Source organism: Salmo salar, chromosome ssa02 (genome assembly GCF_905237065.1).
Source record: "Salmo salar chromosome ssa02, Ssal_v3.1, whole genome shotgun sequence".
NCBI lineage: Eukaryota > Metazoa > Chordata > Actinopteri > Salmoniformes > Salmonidae > Salmo > Salmo salar.
In genome coordinates this window covers 4,729,977-4,747,844 of record NC_059443.1, presented here as the reverse complement: position 1 = coordinate 4,747,844, position 17,868 = coordinate 4,729,977, and the positions used below count along the sequence as shown (strand labels likewise).

At 43.8% G+C, this 17,868-nt stretch overlaps 2 protein-coding genes across 6 annotated transcripts in view; both read left to right on the top strand.

The window, feature by feature from the left end:
• Nucleotides 1-3,322: 3,322 nt before the first annotated feature.
• Nucleotides 3,323-5,870, top strand: LOC106574253 (tumor necrosis factor receptor superfamily member 11B). Its single transcript, XM_014150008.2, has 5 exons — nucleotides 3,323-3,428; nucleotides 3,773-4,178; nucleotides 4,326-4,511; nucleotides 4,743-4,864; nucleotides 5,364-5,870. Exons 1-5 carry the CDS (start codon nucleotides 3,426-3,428, stop codon nucleotides 5,631-5,633), a joined length of 987 nt encoding a protein of 328 aa, XP_014005483.2. The 5' UTR covers nucleotides 3,323-3,425; the 3' UTR covers nucleotides 5,634-5,870.
• An 8,829-nt stretch (nucleotides 5,871-14,699) lies between these two features.
• The window catches only part of LOC106572945 (F-actin-uncapping protein LRRC16A), a 307,628-nt gene continuing 304,459 nt past the window's right edge, over nucleotides 14,700-17,868 (top strand). For all 5 annotated transcript variants that reach the window (XM_045696617.1, XM_045696616.1, XM_045696613.1 and 2 more), the window contains exon 1: nucleotides 14,700-15,081. In XM_045696617.1, the coding sequence (XP_045552573.1) occupies nucleotides 15,042-15,081 (40 nt within the window). In that variant the 5' untranslated portion in view covers nucleotides 14,700-15,041. The remainder of the gene's footprint in view (nucleotides 15,082-17,868) is intronic.

Here is a 17,868-nt window from a genome sequence, read left to right as displayed (position 1 = left end):
TTACAACTAGTCTGATCTGGTTACAACTAGTCTGATCTGGTTATAACTAGTCTGATCTGGTTACAACTAGTCTGATCTGGTTACAACTAGTCTGATCTGGTTACAACTAGTCTGATCTGGTTATAACTAGTCTGATCTGGTTATAACTAGTCTGATCTGGTTACAACTAGTCTGATCTGGTTACAACTAGTCTGATCTGGTTATAACTAGTCTGATCTGGTTACAACTAGTCTGATCTGGTTACAACTAGTCTGATCTGGTTACAACTAGTCTGATCTGGTTATAACTAGTCTGATCTGGTTACAACTAGTCTGATCTGGTTACAACTAGTCTGATCTGGTTATAACTAGTCTGATCTGGTTACAACTAGTCTGGTCCTTGTTGGTTTGTGTTAGATCTAGAACTAGATCTGGGACCAGGTTAGACTCTGGTCAGCTGACCTTTAAAGACTGTTCTGCTGTGGTCTACATGAGGACCCAGCAGCCCTTCCACATTTTACCTTTAGGAAGTAGTGGTGACCTTTACAGATCTTTTTATAAACATGTTTGGTTGTCATGGGAAGTAAGAGTGAGAATGTGTGTGTGTGTGTGAGAGAGAGAAAATGTGGGTTTTGATATGATGTTATATGTCACATATACATGGTTAGCAGATGTTAATGCGAGTGTAGCGAAATGCTTGTGCTTCTAGTTCCGACCATGCAGTAATATCTAACAAGTAATCTAACCTAACAATTTCACAACAACTACCTACAAGTGTAAAGGAATGAATAAGAATATGTACATAAAAATATATGAATGAGTGATGGCCGAAAGGCATAGGCAAGATGCAGTAGATGGTATAGAGTACAGTATATACATATGAGATAAGTAATGTAGGGTATGTAAACATGATATAAAGTGGCTAGAGTTGAGTCAGTATGTTGGCAGCAGCCACTCAATGTTAATGATGGCTGTTTAACAGTCTGATGGCCTTGAGATAGAAGCTGTTTTTCAGTCTCTCTGTTCCAGCTTTGATGCACCTGTACTGACCTCGCCTTCTGGATGGTAGCGGGGTGAACAGGAAGTGGCTCGGGTGGTTGTTGTCCTTGATGATATTTTGATGTGGGTGTGATGATGTGTGTGTGACAGAGCCAGACAGATGGATCTAAAGTATCCTAATTTATTGTTAATTAAAGATCTTTAATAATGGCCTAGTGGGATACAAATGATATCAGCATTAGTATGAATCACCACCTCTTCTTCTATTGCCAAAGTAACAAATGCATGACTGCAAAGGTTAACACATCTCAAATCAAATGTTATTTGTCACATGCGCCGAATACAACAGGTGTAGACCTTACAGTGAAATGCGTACTTACAAGCCCTTAACCAACAATGCAGTTTTAAGAAAAATAAGTGTTAAGTAAAAATTAGATAAGTACAAAAATTATAATAACTAAAATGAATTAAAGAGTAGCAGTAAAATAGCAGTAGCAAGGCTATACACAGGGGGTACCGGTACAGAGTCAATGTGGAGGCTATATACAGGGGGTACCGGTACAGAGTCAATGTGGAGGGGCACCGGTTTGTCGAGGTAATTGAGGTAATATGTACATGTAGGTAGAGTTAAAGTGACTATGCATAGATCATAAACAAAGAGTAGTAGCAGTGTAAAAGGGGGGGGGGGCAATGCAAATAGTCCGGGTAGCCATTTGATTAGCTGTTCAGGAGTCTTATGGCTTGTGGGTAGAAGCTGTTAAGAAGCTTTTTGGACCTAGACTTGGCGCTCCGGTACCGCTTGCTGTGTGGTAGCAGAGAGAACAGTCTATGACTGGGGTGGCTGGAGTCCTTGACCATTTTTAGGGCCTTCCTCTGACACCGCCTGGTATAGATGTCCTGAATGGCAGGGAGCTCGGCCCCAGTGATGTACTGGGCCGTACACACGACCCTCTGTAGTGCCTTGCGGTCGGAGGCCGAGCAGTTGCCATACCAGGCAGTGATGCAACCAGTCAGGATGCTCTCGATGGTGCAGCTGTATAACTTTTTGAGGATCTGAGGACCCAGGCCAAATCTTTTCAGTATCCTGAGGGGGAATAGTTGTTGTCTTGCCCTCTTCACGTGTTATGACTAACTGGGGACACCAGGTGTGTTATGACTAACTGGGGACACCAGGCGTGTTATGACTAACTGGGGACACCAGGTGTGTTATGACTAACTGGGGACACCAGGTGTGTTATGACTAACTGGGGACACCAGGTGTGTTATGACTAACTGGGGACACCAGGCGTGTTATGACTAACTGGGGACACCAGGCGTGTTATGACTAACTGGGGACACCAGGCGTGTTATGACTAACTGGGGACACCAGGCGTGTTATGACTAACTGGGGACACCAGGCGTGTTATGACTAACTGGGGACACCAGGCGTGTTATGACTAACTGGGGACACCAGGCGTGTTATGACTAACTGGGGACACCAGGCGTGTTATGACTAACTGGGGACACCAGGCGTGTTATGACTAACTGGGGACACCAGGCGTGTTATGACTAACTGGGGACACCAGGTGTGTTATGACTAATTGGGGACACCAGGCGTGTTATGACTAATTGGGGACACCAGGCGTGTTATGACTAACTGGGGACACCAGGCGTGTTATGACTAACTGGGGACACCAGGCGTGTTATGACTAACTGGGGACACCAGGTGTGTTATGACTAACTGGGGACACCAGGTGTGTTATGACTAACTGGGGACACCAGGCGTGTTATGACTAACTGGGGACACCAGGTGTGTTATGACTAACTGGGGACACCAGGCGTGTTATGACTAACTGGGGACACCAGGTGTGTTATGACTAACTGGGGACACCAGGCGTGTTATGACTAACTGGGGACACCAGGCGTGTTATGACTAACTGGGGACACCAGGCGTGTTATGACTAACTGGGGACACCAGGCGTGTTATGACTAACTGGGGACACCAGGCGTGTTATGACTAACTGGGGACACCAGGCGTGTTATGACTAACTGGGGACACCAGGCGTGTTATGACTAACTGGGGACACCAGGCGTGTTATGACTAACTGGGGACACCAGGCGTGTTATGACTAACTGGGGACACCAGGCGTGTTATGACTAACTGGGGACACCAGGCGTGTTATGACTAACTGGGGACACCAGGTGTGTTATGACTAACTGGGGACACCAGGCGTGTTATGACTAACTGGGGACACCAGGCGTGTTATGAAGGTGTTAAAATATGATCGAATAGAGGATATGTCTCCATCCCTGACTGACTGCTCCCCTTCCTCTTTCTAGTCCACGGTTGACGATATAGGACGATGGAAATGACTCCTCCCCTTCCTCTTTCTAGTCCAGGTTGAGGATAAAGGGCAGAGAGAAGGATACATTATCAAGTCCTTTTACAGCTGGACAAGAGACAACAACATGGTGAGTCACACTTCTGATGATGGGATAATGACACATACTGTCACAGAGTTACACTACAAGGATCTTCCTTTTTAATACATTATTTATATATTGCAACATTTTAAAGTTCAATATTTCCGTATATTGTACAATGTGAATGTGATGCTGTGACAACAATATTATGTTGCCATGACAAAAAGCTGTTTGTAATAATTAGTCAATTTTACAATAATGTTGTGTAATTAATTGGTAGTCCCTTAACCCACAGTTGAAACCTTTATGTCAATCAAATGTATTTAATAAAGCCCTTTTTACATTGTCACAACGTGCTCTAAACAAAGTGCATTATTTTCTTATATTTACAGTTGTTCCCAATCCTCGTAGTGCTGGCGTCGGTTGATCTCAGCTGTAGCGCAATGAAAGAGGTTCTTCAAAGTCAGACCCCCACCACCTACCACCACCTGGATCCCACCACGGGCCAGTTACTCACCTGTAATCGCTGTCCACCTGGCCATCACATGTCTGCGCACTGCACCGCAGCCACACAGACCGTGTGTACACCATGTCCATCAAGCCACTACACTCAGTACTGGAACTACCTGCACAAGTGCCTGTACTGCGGCACGTTCTGTGGGGAGCACCAGGTGGTCAAGGAGGAATGCTCGGTTCTCAATGACAGGGTGTGTGAGTGCAAAGAAGGATATTACTGGGACTCCGATTTCTGTAACAGACACACGGAGTGTCCTTCTGGCTACGGGGTGAAACGGAGAGGTAAGAAACAGAATGGACAAATATATCACAATTTCCTTCTTTGCGCAATCGCGTTATTTTGCAGATAGATAGAATAACGTTTTATAACGGTTTATAACGGACAAATAGTAATATACATTTGTTCAAAAATGTCAAATGCCCCCACAGGTACGACGGAGACGGACACAGAGTGTGAAAAATGCCCTCACGGTTCCTTCTCCTATAGCTCTTCTTCGCGCGCGCTGTGCGTAAATCACACTGATTGCGCGTCACTGGGACAGAAGACTGTCCTCAGGGGTACGTGTTGGCATGACAACCTCTGCGCCCTTTCCTGTGAAGAACTGAAAGATGGAGGTGGGTATCACATTATCGACAAGATCTTGATATTGACTTGTGTTTTTAGTTGTGGTGTGTTTCAAACCCAAATACTGAAACAGAATTGGTGCTCTATATTTTATTTATTGCAGGTTTTTATGAAATGTAATGAAAGTAATATTAGTATATTTTTGCATTACGTTGGTATTATACATTAGTATTACGTTAGTGTTACTGACAGTCAAATCAAAATGTTTTCCTCGTTCGCAGGTGAGTTTAAACTACTCAGAACTTTCCTTCCTGACTTCTTCGCTCATCACAAGATGAGAGTGGTGAAGCTGAGGAAGCTGGTCAGGAGGTTGATGGCCAGTGAAGAGGAGCAGGAGGACCAGGTTAGAGAGACCGACCTAGATATTGTGTGTGTATGTACTGATAGATGCTACTGAATGTAATGTCATATATGAACATATAAATGATAAATGCAGACCTAGAATAGTAGGTCTCGGTCTTGTTTTCCTCCGATTTGAGTCAGTACAGACTTAGTTACATTTCTCTTGTTTTACATTGATGTAGTTCTGTCAGTAAGCTGTTCTTGTCTATTCATGTTCTGTATTAAGTCATGGTTTACGTGGCCTGTGGGCCCCAGGAAGAGTCTTTGCTGCTATGGCAACAACTAATGGGGATCCTAATTAAATACCAAATGACCAACACACACACAGTAGAGGTTTACATTTAACCTGGCCTTTAATCAATGATTTCACTATTGTGTTCTTTCATTATTCTCTTGTATTGCCTTCTGTTGTTGTATATCTCCTTCATTTTATTATTTGAAAATGTGCCTCAATTTGAAATGCAATTTAAATCAAGTTGAATTTCATTTGATTTGACCAGGAGCACCAGCAGCACCCACCCAGCAGCCTCTCCCAGTTCGCCCAGAGAGGCCTCCTGCTGGGCCAGGTGAAGGACTGGATCAGGGAGGCCTCAGAGGAAGACCTGAGGAGTCTCCCTGAAATACTGAGGAAGACCCATCAGAGTGTGATGGCAGAGAGACTAGAGAGGAAGATGAGGGAGTTACAGGAAGCCTCTGATTGTAACTCCGTTAGAAACGGGGTGACCTCATCACCTCACTGTGACGTAGAAGAGGTTTCTCAATCTGAATAACTCACGGATTGGATACAATACCATATAGTCTACAGTGATCATCAATATACTACTGTAAACCACTGTGCTGTATGCTGTATGCCTGTGTGTTCACTGGTTATCAGCTGACTGCCAAAATACTGATCAGTTATGGTTGTACAATGTGTCTGCTTTGTCCTGGTCAAATAATGAAACATTAAGGTCAGTCCTCAGGGAACCAGATGGTCCTTTTTCCTACTAAAGCCATGACACCACCTTCATACTGTCATTGTCCTCTTATCTAATACGGCACACAGTGGTTCTACCTTCATACTGTCATTGTCCTCTTATCTAATACTGCACACAGTGGTTCTACCTTCATACTGTCATTGTCCTCTTATCTAATACTGCACACAGTGGTTCTACCTTCATACTGTCATTGTCCTCTTATCTAATACTGCACACAGTGGTTCTACCTTCATACTGTCATTGTCCTCTTATCTAATACTGCACACAGTGGTTCTACCTTCATACTGTCATTGTCCTCTTATCTAATACTGCACACAGTGGTTCTAGCTTCATACTGTCAATGTCCTCTTATCTAATACTGCACACAGTGGTTCTACCTTCATACTGTCAGTCCTCTTATCTAATACTGCACACAGTGGTTCTACCTTCATACTGTCATTGTCCTCTTATCTAATACGGCACACAGTGGTTCTACCTTCATACTGTCATTGTCCTCTTATCTAATACTGCACACAGTGGTTCTACCTTCATACTGTCATTGTCCTCTTATCTAATACTGCACACAGTGGTTCTACCTTCATACTGTCATTGTCCTCTTATCTAATACTGCACACAGTGGTTCTACCTTCATACTGTCATTGTCCTCTTATCTAATACGGCACACAGTGGTTCTACCTTCATACTGTCATTGTCCTCTTATCTAATACTGCACACAGTGGTTCTAGCTTCATACTGTCATTGTCCTCTTATCTAATACTGCACACAGTGGTTCTACCTTCATACTGTCAGTCCTCTTATCTAATACTGCACACAGTGGTTCTACCTTCATACTGTCATTGTCCTCTTATCTAATACGGCACACAGTGGTTCTACCTTCATACTGTCATTGTCCTCTTATCTAATACGGCACACAGTGGTTCTACCTTCATACTGTCATTGTCCTCTTATCTAATACTGCACACAGTGGTTCTACCTTCATACTGTCATTGTCCTCTTATCTAATACGGCACACAGTGGTTCTACCTTCATACTGTCATTGTCCTCTTATCTAATACGGCACACAGTGGTTCTACCTTCATACTGTCATTGTCCTCTTATCTAATACTGCACACAGTGGTTCTAGCTTCATACTGTCATTGTCCTCTTATCTAATACTGCACACAGTGGTTCTACCTTCATACTGTCATTGTCCTCTTATCTAATACTGCACACAGTGGTTCTACCTTCATACTGTCATTGTCCTCTTATCTAATACTGCACACAGTGGTTCTACCTTCATACTGTCATTGTCTTCTTATCTAATACTGCACACAGTGGTTCTACCTTCATACTGTCATTGTCCTCTTATCTAATACTGCACACAGTGGTTCTTGTGTTAACAGAGAATTTTATGATTTCAACTGACAGTTATGTGAATCATTTTAGTCAACAACAAGTAGTAAACGTTTATGCACACACAACAAGGATATATATCATATATATATATATATATATATATATATATATCAGAGATATAAATCAACAAGGAGTCACCTCTTATCTCTCTTCCCCCAAACCTCCCCATGCCTCCTGTCAACAGATATACTGTAAAACATGATTAGTCAACGGATATACTGTTAAACATGATTTTTATTTATTACATTTTACCTTTATTTAACTAGGCAGGTCAGTTAAGAACAAATTCTTATTTTAAATGACAGCCTAGGAACAGTGGGTTAACTGCCTTGTTTAGGAGCAGAACGACAGATTTTTACCTTGTTAGCTGATTTGAACTTGCAACCTTTCGATTACTAGTCCAACGCTCTAACCACTAGGCTACCCTGCCGTCCCAATTTGTCAACAAGTAGTCAAGTCTTTCTACACTCGTAACGAGGTGACCCCCTTAAACATTTCTCTCCATCGAACACCCTAACCTTCACCATGCAATATGTCAGCAACAGGCTAGCTAGCGTGATTCATGTCTGTTCTTCTTCACAAGGCTCCTCTACAGTTGAGGTGCCACACCGGGGTAAAGTTAGTGTGGTGGGTTGTGTTTATGTCCAACATACTATAACCAGGGTAAAGGTGACATAGAAATGGATTTACTAGAACGGGGAAAGCCCCTCTGACCATAGCAATTTGACTGGAATTTAACTCATGGGGTCAGTCAATATGGCCGACTATTTATTTCTATAGGGGGAGATGGTGAGGTCCCAGTGTCTGACTGCTGAAGACAACCAGGTCAGGCCACCGTCATGTCTGGTTCCTGGGTCTCAAATGTTCCTCAAATGAGCTACTTTGAACCAATAAAGAGGTGTGTGTGTGTGTGTGTGTGTGTGTGTGTGTGTGTGTGTGTGTGTGTGTGTGTGTGTGTGTGTGTGTGTGTGTGTGTGTGTGAACTAATAGGGTCCGCTGATGGAGGTGAGGTGACTACTCAACCGAACGTTTGAAACCTCAAACAGAGAAGCCACTAAACCGTGCTTTCATTCTTCACCAAGCAGCAGAACACATTAGGGATGGAAGGGGAGCAGACAAACCACAATGTAAAAAAGTTAAATGTTTTAACTGGAAATGGTGGAGAGAAAGAAAAATGATGGTAAATGAAGGTCCAGTCATCTGTCTCTTTAAAAATCAAGATTTAGGTCTTTTAGATAATTGTGTTTGTCTGTGTCCCAGACCTGCAGTCTTAAGTGATTTTCATCCTGTTTGTCATACATCTTTAGCCCAGAACTTCACAATTTCTAGTAATTAATCAATGTAAAAACAAAATGTGGGACATAAAACAACTAAAATTGTCACAAATTGCTTCTAAATCTATTCATGAGTGTCTGAAATAGACTTCTCTGAAATAGTCCAAACAACCCCAGGCTGTCATTGACCACTGTCTGTACAATTAGAATTTCAGGGAGAGAGAACAGAACAGAACTGAAACAATTATTTTAACTTCAGGACTTTCCCCAGGAAACGAACCGATCAGAAACCCCCGGGGGATGTTGTCCAGGGATGTCTCCCAAATGGAACCCTATTCCATATATATTGCACTACTTTTGACCAGAGTCCTATAGGGCCCTGATGAAAAGTAGTGCACTATATAGGGAATATGGTTCCATTTGAGATGTAGCCCAAACCTCTACATGTTAAGGAGCATTCTGACATGGTTGTTTTGTTTTGAACATCCCACATTTGTTCTTTCTCTGGCTATTTCTGCTTCATTCCACCATGACACACAATGGGTATCCTTTCTCTCTCTCTCTCTCTCTCTCTCTCTCTCTCTTTCTTTCTTTCTTTCTTTCTTTCTTTCTTTCTTTCTTTCTCTCTCTCTCTCTCTCCCCCTCTCTCGCTCTCTCTCTCTCTTTGTCCCCCTCTCTCGCTCTCTGTCTCTCTCTTTCTCCCCCTCTCTCTCTCTCTCTCTCTCTCTCTCTCTCTCTCCCCCTCTCTCTCTCTCTCTCTCTCTTTCTCTCTCATTCTCTCTCTCTCTCTCTCTCTCTCTCTCTCTCATTCTCTCTCTCTCTCTCTCTCCCCCTCTCTCGCTCTCTCTCTCTTTGTCCCCCCTCTCTCGCTCTCTGTCTCTCTCTTTCTCCCCCCTCTCGATCTCTCTCTCTCTTGTGCTCTCTCTCTCTTTCTTTCTTTCGTTCTTTCTCAGAAGCTGGAGGTTGGAACACTCTGAATGTTCCAAATCGGTCCCAAACACGGTCACCCGAATTTCCACGTTTTTTTGTTGTTGCATTTTATTTTTGTGAAAGTGTGACTGTGTTTCTGTCTGACCACAATGCCTGGAAAACACATATTTTTCCTTCTGGAATAAACACGCAGATTACATCCTAAATGACACTCTATTTCTTATATAGTACACTACTGTTGACCAAGCCCCATAAGGCTCTCATTAAAAGTAGTGCACTATATAGGGAATAGGGTGCGATGTGGGATACACAAACACAGCACACTTGGTTAAACTAGACACAATAAGCTCAGTTCCAGTTTAGCTTTAAGGGATCATACACTTCATGTCTTCTGCTGTGAGCAGATCCAATGACAGAGTAGCAGATAAATAGCACCTGCATGATTATAGCCTGTGGTATTCTGAGAAAGACAGTTAACCTGTGAGCACACAGCATGGCAGATAGTGTTACCATCTTCTGGTTCTAAGGGGTCAGTGTTGATATCAACAAAGCCAAAACAATGATTCTCAACCTTATACCGAGTGAGGTTGTCATGAGTGTTGGGTGCCCAACATAGATATCTTGGGTTTGTTATGGGTGTGCCCAGTACCCCCAGTCCACCTGTAATCTGAACCCTGCTATCAACACAACTAATGTACTGTAACCGAAATGGAACGTCTTGGAGAAAACACCAAATAGCTCCTTTCTCACTAGTTTTAAATGAGCACGACAATCTCTCACCACTCAAGAATAAGGAACCCTCCCTCATCCCAGATGATGCTGGGCACAATTAGCCCAGCGTCGTCTGGGGTTTGGCCGGGGTAGGCCCGGGGTAGGCCGTCATTGTAAATAAGAATTTGTTCTAAACCTGTCTGGGCGAGGTGGGACGCTTGCCAGTGGAATTGCGTGGCGCGAAATACAAATACCTCAAAAATGCTATAACTTCAATTTCTCAAACATATGACTATTTTACACCATTTTAAAGACAAGTCTCTCGTTAATCTAACCACATTGTCCAATTTCAAAAAGGCTTTACAGCGAAAGCAAAACATTAGATTATGTCAGGAGAGTACCCTGCCAAAAATAATCACACAGCCATTTTCAAAGCAAGCATATGTCACAAAAACCAAAACCACAGCTAAATGCAGCACTAACCTTTGATGATCTTCATCAGATGACACTCCTAGGACATTATGTTATACAATACATGCATGTTTTGTTCAATCAAGTTCATATTTATATCAAAAAACAGCTTTTTACATTAGCATGTGATGTTCAGAACTAGCATACCCACCGAAAACTTCCGGTGAATTTACTAAATTACTCATGATAAACGTTCACAAAAAACATAACAATTATTTTAAGAATTATAGATACAGAACTCCTTCACGCAATCGTGGTGTCAGATTTTAAAATAGCTTTTCGGCGAAAGCACATTTTGCAATATTCTGAGTACATAGCTCGGCCATCACGGCTAGCTATTTTGACACCCACCAAGTTTGGGGCTCAACAAATTCAGAATTACTATTAGAAAAATTGGATTACCTTTGCTATTCTTCGTCAGAATGCACTCCCAGGACTTCTACTACAACAACAAATGTTGTTTTGGTTCCAAATAATCCATAGTTATATTCAAATAGCTCCGTTTTGTTCGTGCGTTCAGGTCACTAGCCGAAGGCTGACGCGCGAGCGCATTTCGTGACAAAAAAATTCAAAATATTCCATTACCGTACTTCGAAGCATGTCAAACGCTGTTTAAAATCAATTTTTATGCGATTTTTCTCGTAAAATAGCGATAATATTCCAACCAGGCGACGTTGTATTCATTCAAAGGCTGAAAGAAAAAATGGAGAAATCTCGTGAACGCGCCTCTCAGTCTCACTGTCCCCAGGCTGACCACTGACAAATTCTCCTGCTGTTCTTCGCCCAGAGACAGCAGACACCCCATTCCACTTTCTGGCGCCTTCTGAGAGCCAATGGAAGCCTTAGAATATGTCACGTTACAGCACAGATGCTGTATTTTCGATAGAGATGCAACAGAAGGACAACAAATTGTCAGACAGGGCACTTCCTGTATGGAATCTTTTCAGGTTTTGGCCTACCATATGAGTTCTGTTATACTCACAGACACCATTCAAACAGTTTTAGAAACTTTAGAGTGTTTTCTATCCAAATCTACTAATTATATGCATATTCTCGTTTCTGGGCAAGAGTAGTAACCAGTTTAAATCAGGTACGTTTTTTATCCGGCCGTGTAAATACTGCCACCTAGCCCCAACAGGTTAACTGACTTGCCTATTTTTAAAAATCTGCTCAAAGATTCTGATGTGGGACTCCTGATCAAAATCAAATCAAATCAAATCAAATTGATTTTTATATAGCCCTTCGTACATCAGCTGATATCTCAAAGTGCTGTACAGAAACCCAGCCTAAAACCCCAAACAGCAAGCAAAGCATGTGAAAGAAGCACGGTGGCTAGGAAAAACTCCCTAGGAAAAACTCCCTAGAAAGGCCAAAAACCTAGGAAGAAACCTAGAGAGGAACCAGGCTATGAGGGGTGGCCAGTCCTCTTCTGGCTGTGCAGGGTGGATATTATAACAGAACATGGTCAAGATGTTAAAATGTTAAAATGTTCATAAATGACCAGCATGGTCAAATAATAATAATCATAGTAGTTGTCGAGGGTGCAACAAGCACGTCCGGTGAACAGGTCAGGGTTCCATAGCCGCAGGCAGAACAGTTGAAACTGGAGCAGCAGCACGGCCAGGTGGACTGGGGACAGCAAGGAGTCATCATACCAGGTAGTCCTGAGGCATGGTTCTAGGGCTCAGGTCCTCCGAGAGAAAGACAGAAAGAGAGAAAGAGAGAATTAGAGAGAGCATATTTAAATTCACACAGGACACCGGATAAACCTGTCACTTTACTGCCATCTATTGGCAGGATTAAGTAATCATTTGTTATAATTTCCCATTTATTTTCTTGACCAGACAGGGTCAACACTTTAGGGTCAATCTAACCTCATCCCAAGACTAATTGCGGATAGCAATGGGAGGAAGTGTCTGGTAAACGAGATTAGGATGAATCCATATTACAAACAACGTAAACAGGATGTGCTGACTGTCCTGTGGTAATAACTCAGTGATTTAAGATTCAAGTCAAGGTGTTGTGGTGTGATGAACTTTATGCTCCATCCTGAACACTGCATCACAAAGTCCTAATGGAGAAATGCAGTCCAGACTGTCAGTAGTGAAAGTATGTGTTTATGGTCTCTGTGCAAACTGCCTCTACACTTTATAAGAGGTTTCAATGGCTCAGGACCTATTCAACTGAGGAGAAGCACTGATCCTCAACATCACCTCTGCCTCTTCCTCATCCCCTCCTCCCCCATCTCCACCACCACCATCCTCTTCCTCCTTCTCTTCCTCCTCCACCACCAACATCCTCTTCCTCCTCCACCACCAACATCCTCTTCCTTCTCCTCTTCCTCCTCCACCACCAACATCCTCTTCCTCATCCCCTCCTCCCCCATCTCCACCACCACCATCCTCTTCCTCCTCCTCTTCCTCCTCCACCACCAACATTATCTTCCTCATCCCCTCCTCCCCCATCTCCACCACCACCATCCTCTTCCTCCTCCACCACCACCATCCTCTTCCTCCTCCTCTTTCTCCACCACCACCACCATCCTCTTCCTCCTTCTGTTCCTCCTCCACCACCAACATCCTCTTCCTCCTCCTCTTCCTCCCCCTCCTCCACCACCATCATCCTCTTCCTCCTCCTCTTTCTCCTCCACCACCAACATCCTCTTCCTCATCCTCCTCCTTCTCCACCACCACCATCCTCTTCCTCCTCCTCCACCACCAACATCCTCTTCCTCATCCTATTCCTCCTCCACCACCATCATCCTCTTCCTCCTCCTCTTTCTCCTCCACCACCAACATCCTCTTCCTCATCCTCCTCCTTCTCCACCACCACCATCCTCTTCCTCCTCCTCCACCACCAACATCCTCTTCCTCATCCTCTTCCTCCTCCACCACCACCATCCTCTTCCTCCTCCTCTTCCTCCTCCACCACCACCATCCTCTTCCTCATCCCCTCCTCCCCCATCTCCACCACCACCATCCTCTTCCTCCTCCCCTTCCTCCCCCCTCCTCCACCACCACCATCCTCTTCCTCCTCCTCTTCCTCCCCCCTCCTCCACCACCACAATCCTCTTCCTCCTCCTCTTCCTTCTCCTCCACCACCACCATCCTCATCTTCATCCTCTTCCTCCTCCACCACCACCATCCTCTTCCTCCTCCTCTTCCTCCTCCACCACCACCATCCTCTTCCTCCTCCTCTTCCTCCTCCACCACCAACATCCTCTTCCTCCTCCTCTTCCTCCTCCACCACCAACATCCTCTTCCTCTCCTCATCCTCTTCCTCCTCCACCACCACCATCCTCTTCCTCCTCCTCTTCCTCCTCTCCACCACCACCATCCTCTTCCTCCTCCTCCACCACCACCATCCTCTTCCTCATCCTATTCCTCCTCCACCACCACCATCCTCTTCCTCCTCCTCTTCCTCCTCCACCACCACCATCCTCTTCCTCATCCCCTCCTCCCCCATCTCCACCACCACCATCCTCTTCCTCCTCCTCTTCCTCCCCCTCCTCCACCACCACCATCCTCTTCCTCCCCTCTCCCCCCCTCCACCACCACCATCCTCTTCCTCCTCCTCTTCCTCCCCCTCCTCCACCACCACCATCCTCTTCCTCCTCCTCTTCCTTCTCCTCCACCACCACCATCCTCATCTTCATAATCATCAAATGCCTCCTCATCTTCCTCCTCCTCCTTCTCTTCTTCCTCATCTTCCTCCTCCTCCTCCTCCTCATCATCATTGCTAGGCCAACCCTCCACTCCACTTCCACTTACCCCTTTATTCCTATAGCAGGTAATGTAAGGCAGGTAGCCTTGTGCTTAAGAGTGTTGGGCCAGTAACTGAAAGGTCACTGGTTCGAATCCCCGAGCCAAATATGTAAAAAAATCTGTCAATATGCCCTTGAGCAAGGCACTTCAACCTTATAATACAACAGTAATACACACTACAGCATGTAGCTTCACACAGCGCCAGCAGATGTCCTCTTCTCCTCGCTGCTGCGCTCCTTGACCCGTCTCCAGCCAGCCAGCCACAGCGGCCCGGGCATCGCAGGAGAGGAGGGGCTGGCGCATCACGGTCTGTAACGTACTACGAGGGCTCTGTGTGAGGGTGTGTGATTCTTCCGGTGGCCGTTCATTCTCGCGAGGTGAGCCCTAATGGTGTCATCTGCTAGCCGTTAATCAGTGGATTCTCTGAGGAAATCTGTTATTTTTAAATGTAGGATTTTCCTATCCTGAGTTTTAGAAGCGGACAGGAAACGGAGGGATATGCGCCTGGATCCATCTTACCGAAAAGGCGACGGGAGGGAAACATGTAACCGAGCGTTCGGAGCGGCACCTGACAGCTTCTTTTATTATTTGAAGTATTGACACACAGTATTTTCGTGTTTTCCGTTGGATATTATCGTCGACCCAAGACTGCAAAAATGAGCGAGGAAGTATCAGAGGTCCCCAAAGAACTGCTCGGTAAGAAACGTGAACACCGGTTTGTTACGGTAGCGACTAACAGTTAGCTGTTAAAGGCTACCGCTGTTTCTTCCATTGTATTGTGTTCTAGAGAAACCCACGGGCTTGTAATGATGGCTTTACTGTGTGGCAAATAGTAGCTTCATTATGTTGTTACTGATATTTCAATCACAACCAGCCAACAAAGAAACGCTATATTCTGTGAATTCCGTTTAACATTAACCAGACTGGCTGGGTTTAGCGACATTAAATGGTATAATAACTGAAACATCGTTTAGATAGAGAGGCATCCCAGTGTAGTCTCAGTGAGATTGTCTTTCATCCCGTTTAAATCGTGTCTTTATCCCACTAAATCATTCTCCCGTTGTATTGTGTTCCAGTATTATTAAACCCGTGAGTATATTTCTAACCGTTTGGAAACCTCAGGCATAGCCGATTGTAGCTTCAGACGGTCTTTTGGTGTTTACTTCGGTAATCACCTAGTAAAAGGTAGAATGTCTGAGCTAATGTCACCGAGGTGTAATATCAGTCAGACAACTCAAGTGGTTGAAACCTCATGGTCCACGTGTGTGTCTGTTCCCTAGCTACTACATTACATAGACCTACACCTGCTTGTTGTCTAGGAGAGGAAAGACAAGTCATTATACAGTATAAAGCATGGTGTGTGTTCATGTTATTAGTCCCTAGCTACTACATTACATAGACCTACACCTGCTTGTTGTCTAGGAGAGGAAAGACAAGTCATTATACAGTATAAAGCATGGTGTGTGTTCATGTTATTAGTCCCTAGCTACTACATTACATAGACCTACACCTGCTTGTTGTCTAGGAGAGGAAAGGACAAGTCATTATACAGTATAAAGCATGGTGTGTGTTCATGTTATTAGTCCCTAGCTACTACATTACATAGACCTACACCTGCTTGTTGTCTAGGAGAGGAAAGACAAGTCATTATACAGTATAAAGCATGGTGTGTGTTCATGGTATTAGTCCCTAGCTACTACATTACATAGACCTACACCTGCTTGTTGTCTAGGAGAGGAAAGACAAGTCATTATACAGTATAAAGCATGGTGTGTGTTCATGTTATTAGTCCCTAGCTACTACATTACATAGACCTACACCTGCTTGTTGTCTAGGAGAGGAAAGACAAGTCATTATACAGTATAAAGCATGGTGTGTGTTCATGTTATTAGTCCCTAGCTACTACATTACATAGACCTACACCTGCTTGTTGTCTAGGAGAGGAAAGACAAGTCATTATACAGTATAAAGCATGGTGTGTGTTCATGTTATTAGTCCCTAGCTACTACATTACATAGACCTACACCTGCTTGTTGTCTAGGAGAGGAAAGACAAGTCATTATACAGTATAAAGCATGGTGTGTGTTCATGTTATTAGTCCCTAGCTACTACATTACATAGACCTACACCTGCTTGTTGTCTAGGAGAGGAAAGACAAGTCATTATACAGTATAAAGCATGGTGTGTGTTCATGTTATTAGTCCCTAGCTACTACATTACATAGACCTACACCTGCTTGTTGTCTAGGAGAGGAAAGACAAGTCATTATACAGTATAAAGCATGGTGTGTGTTCATGTTATTAGTCCCTAGCTACTACATTACATAGACCTACACCTGCTTGTTGTCTAGGAGAGGAAAGACAAGTCATTATACAGTATAAAGCATGGTGTGTGTTCATGTTATTAGTCCCTAGCTACTACATTACATAGACCTACACCTGCTTGTTGTCTAGGAGAGGAAAGGACAAGTCATTATACAGTATAAAGCATGGTGTGTGTTCATGTTATTAGTCCCTAGCTACTACATTACATAGACCTACACCTGCTTGTTGTCTAGGAGAGGAAAGACAAGTCATTATACAGTATAAAGCATGGTGTGTGTTCATGTTATTAGTCCCTAGCTACTACATTACATAGACCTACACCTGCTTGTTGTCTAGGAGAGGAAAGACAAGTCATTATACAGTATAAAGCATGGTGTGTGTTCATGTTATTAGTCCCTAGCTACTACATTACATAGACCTACACCTGCTTGTTGTCTAGGAGAGGAAAGACAAGTCATTATACAGTATAAAGCATGGTGTGTGTTCATTGCTGATTGGGTAGCTTATTAAACACTGCATTAATTCTCCTTTATGCCATACCAGAGGAGTTAATGCAGATAGTCCGGTTAGCCATTTGATTAGCTGTTAGGAGTCTTATGGCTTGACGGTAAAAGCTGTTAAGAAGCCTCTTGGACCGAGACTTGGCTCTCCGGTAACATCTAAATAATGTAGGACTACAATGTAAATAAATACTTGATTGAATTGTATTGAAAGGAAGCTGGTCAAATCCTGAATGAAGTTACTAGTTTAGTTACATGTAAGGACACCAGATTCCACCAAACCCGTGTGATAAGATCGTGGTTAAAGACCTCTCTGTTTCACGGTGATATGATAGGATTCAGCTCGGTGACCTTTACCCTCCCGATATGACACCAGAGTGTGTACTTGACGTTAGACGTTTTATAGATTCCAGTATCATTAAGGCTGATCTACCAGCTCCTGATAAGCTCACACTCTGTCCTCATGATGTAATTGTGTTTTGAAGCAATACAGTAACACAAGCAGGTGTAAAAGCAGAACAGTATTGGGGCCAGTTCTCCCATGAGAACAATAATGCATTGTGATGGTGTGACTGAGAGAATGAGGGTTGACATAACAACATGAGCTGTGACATCACAGTAGAAGGCAATAGAATAGAACAGGTGAGTGACGGTAGAAT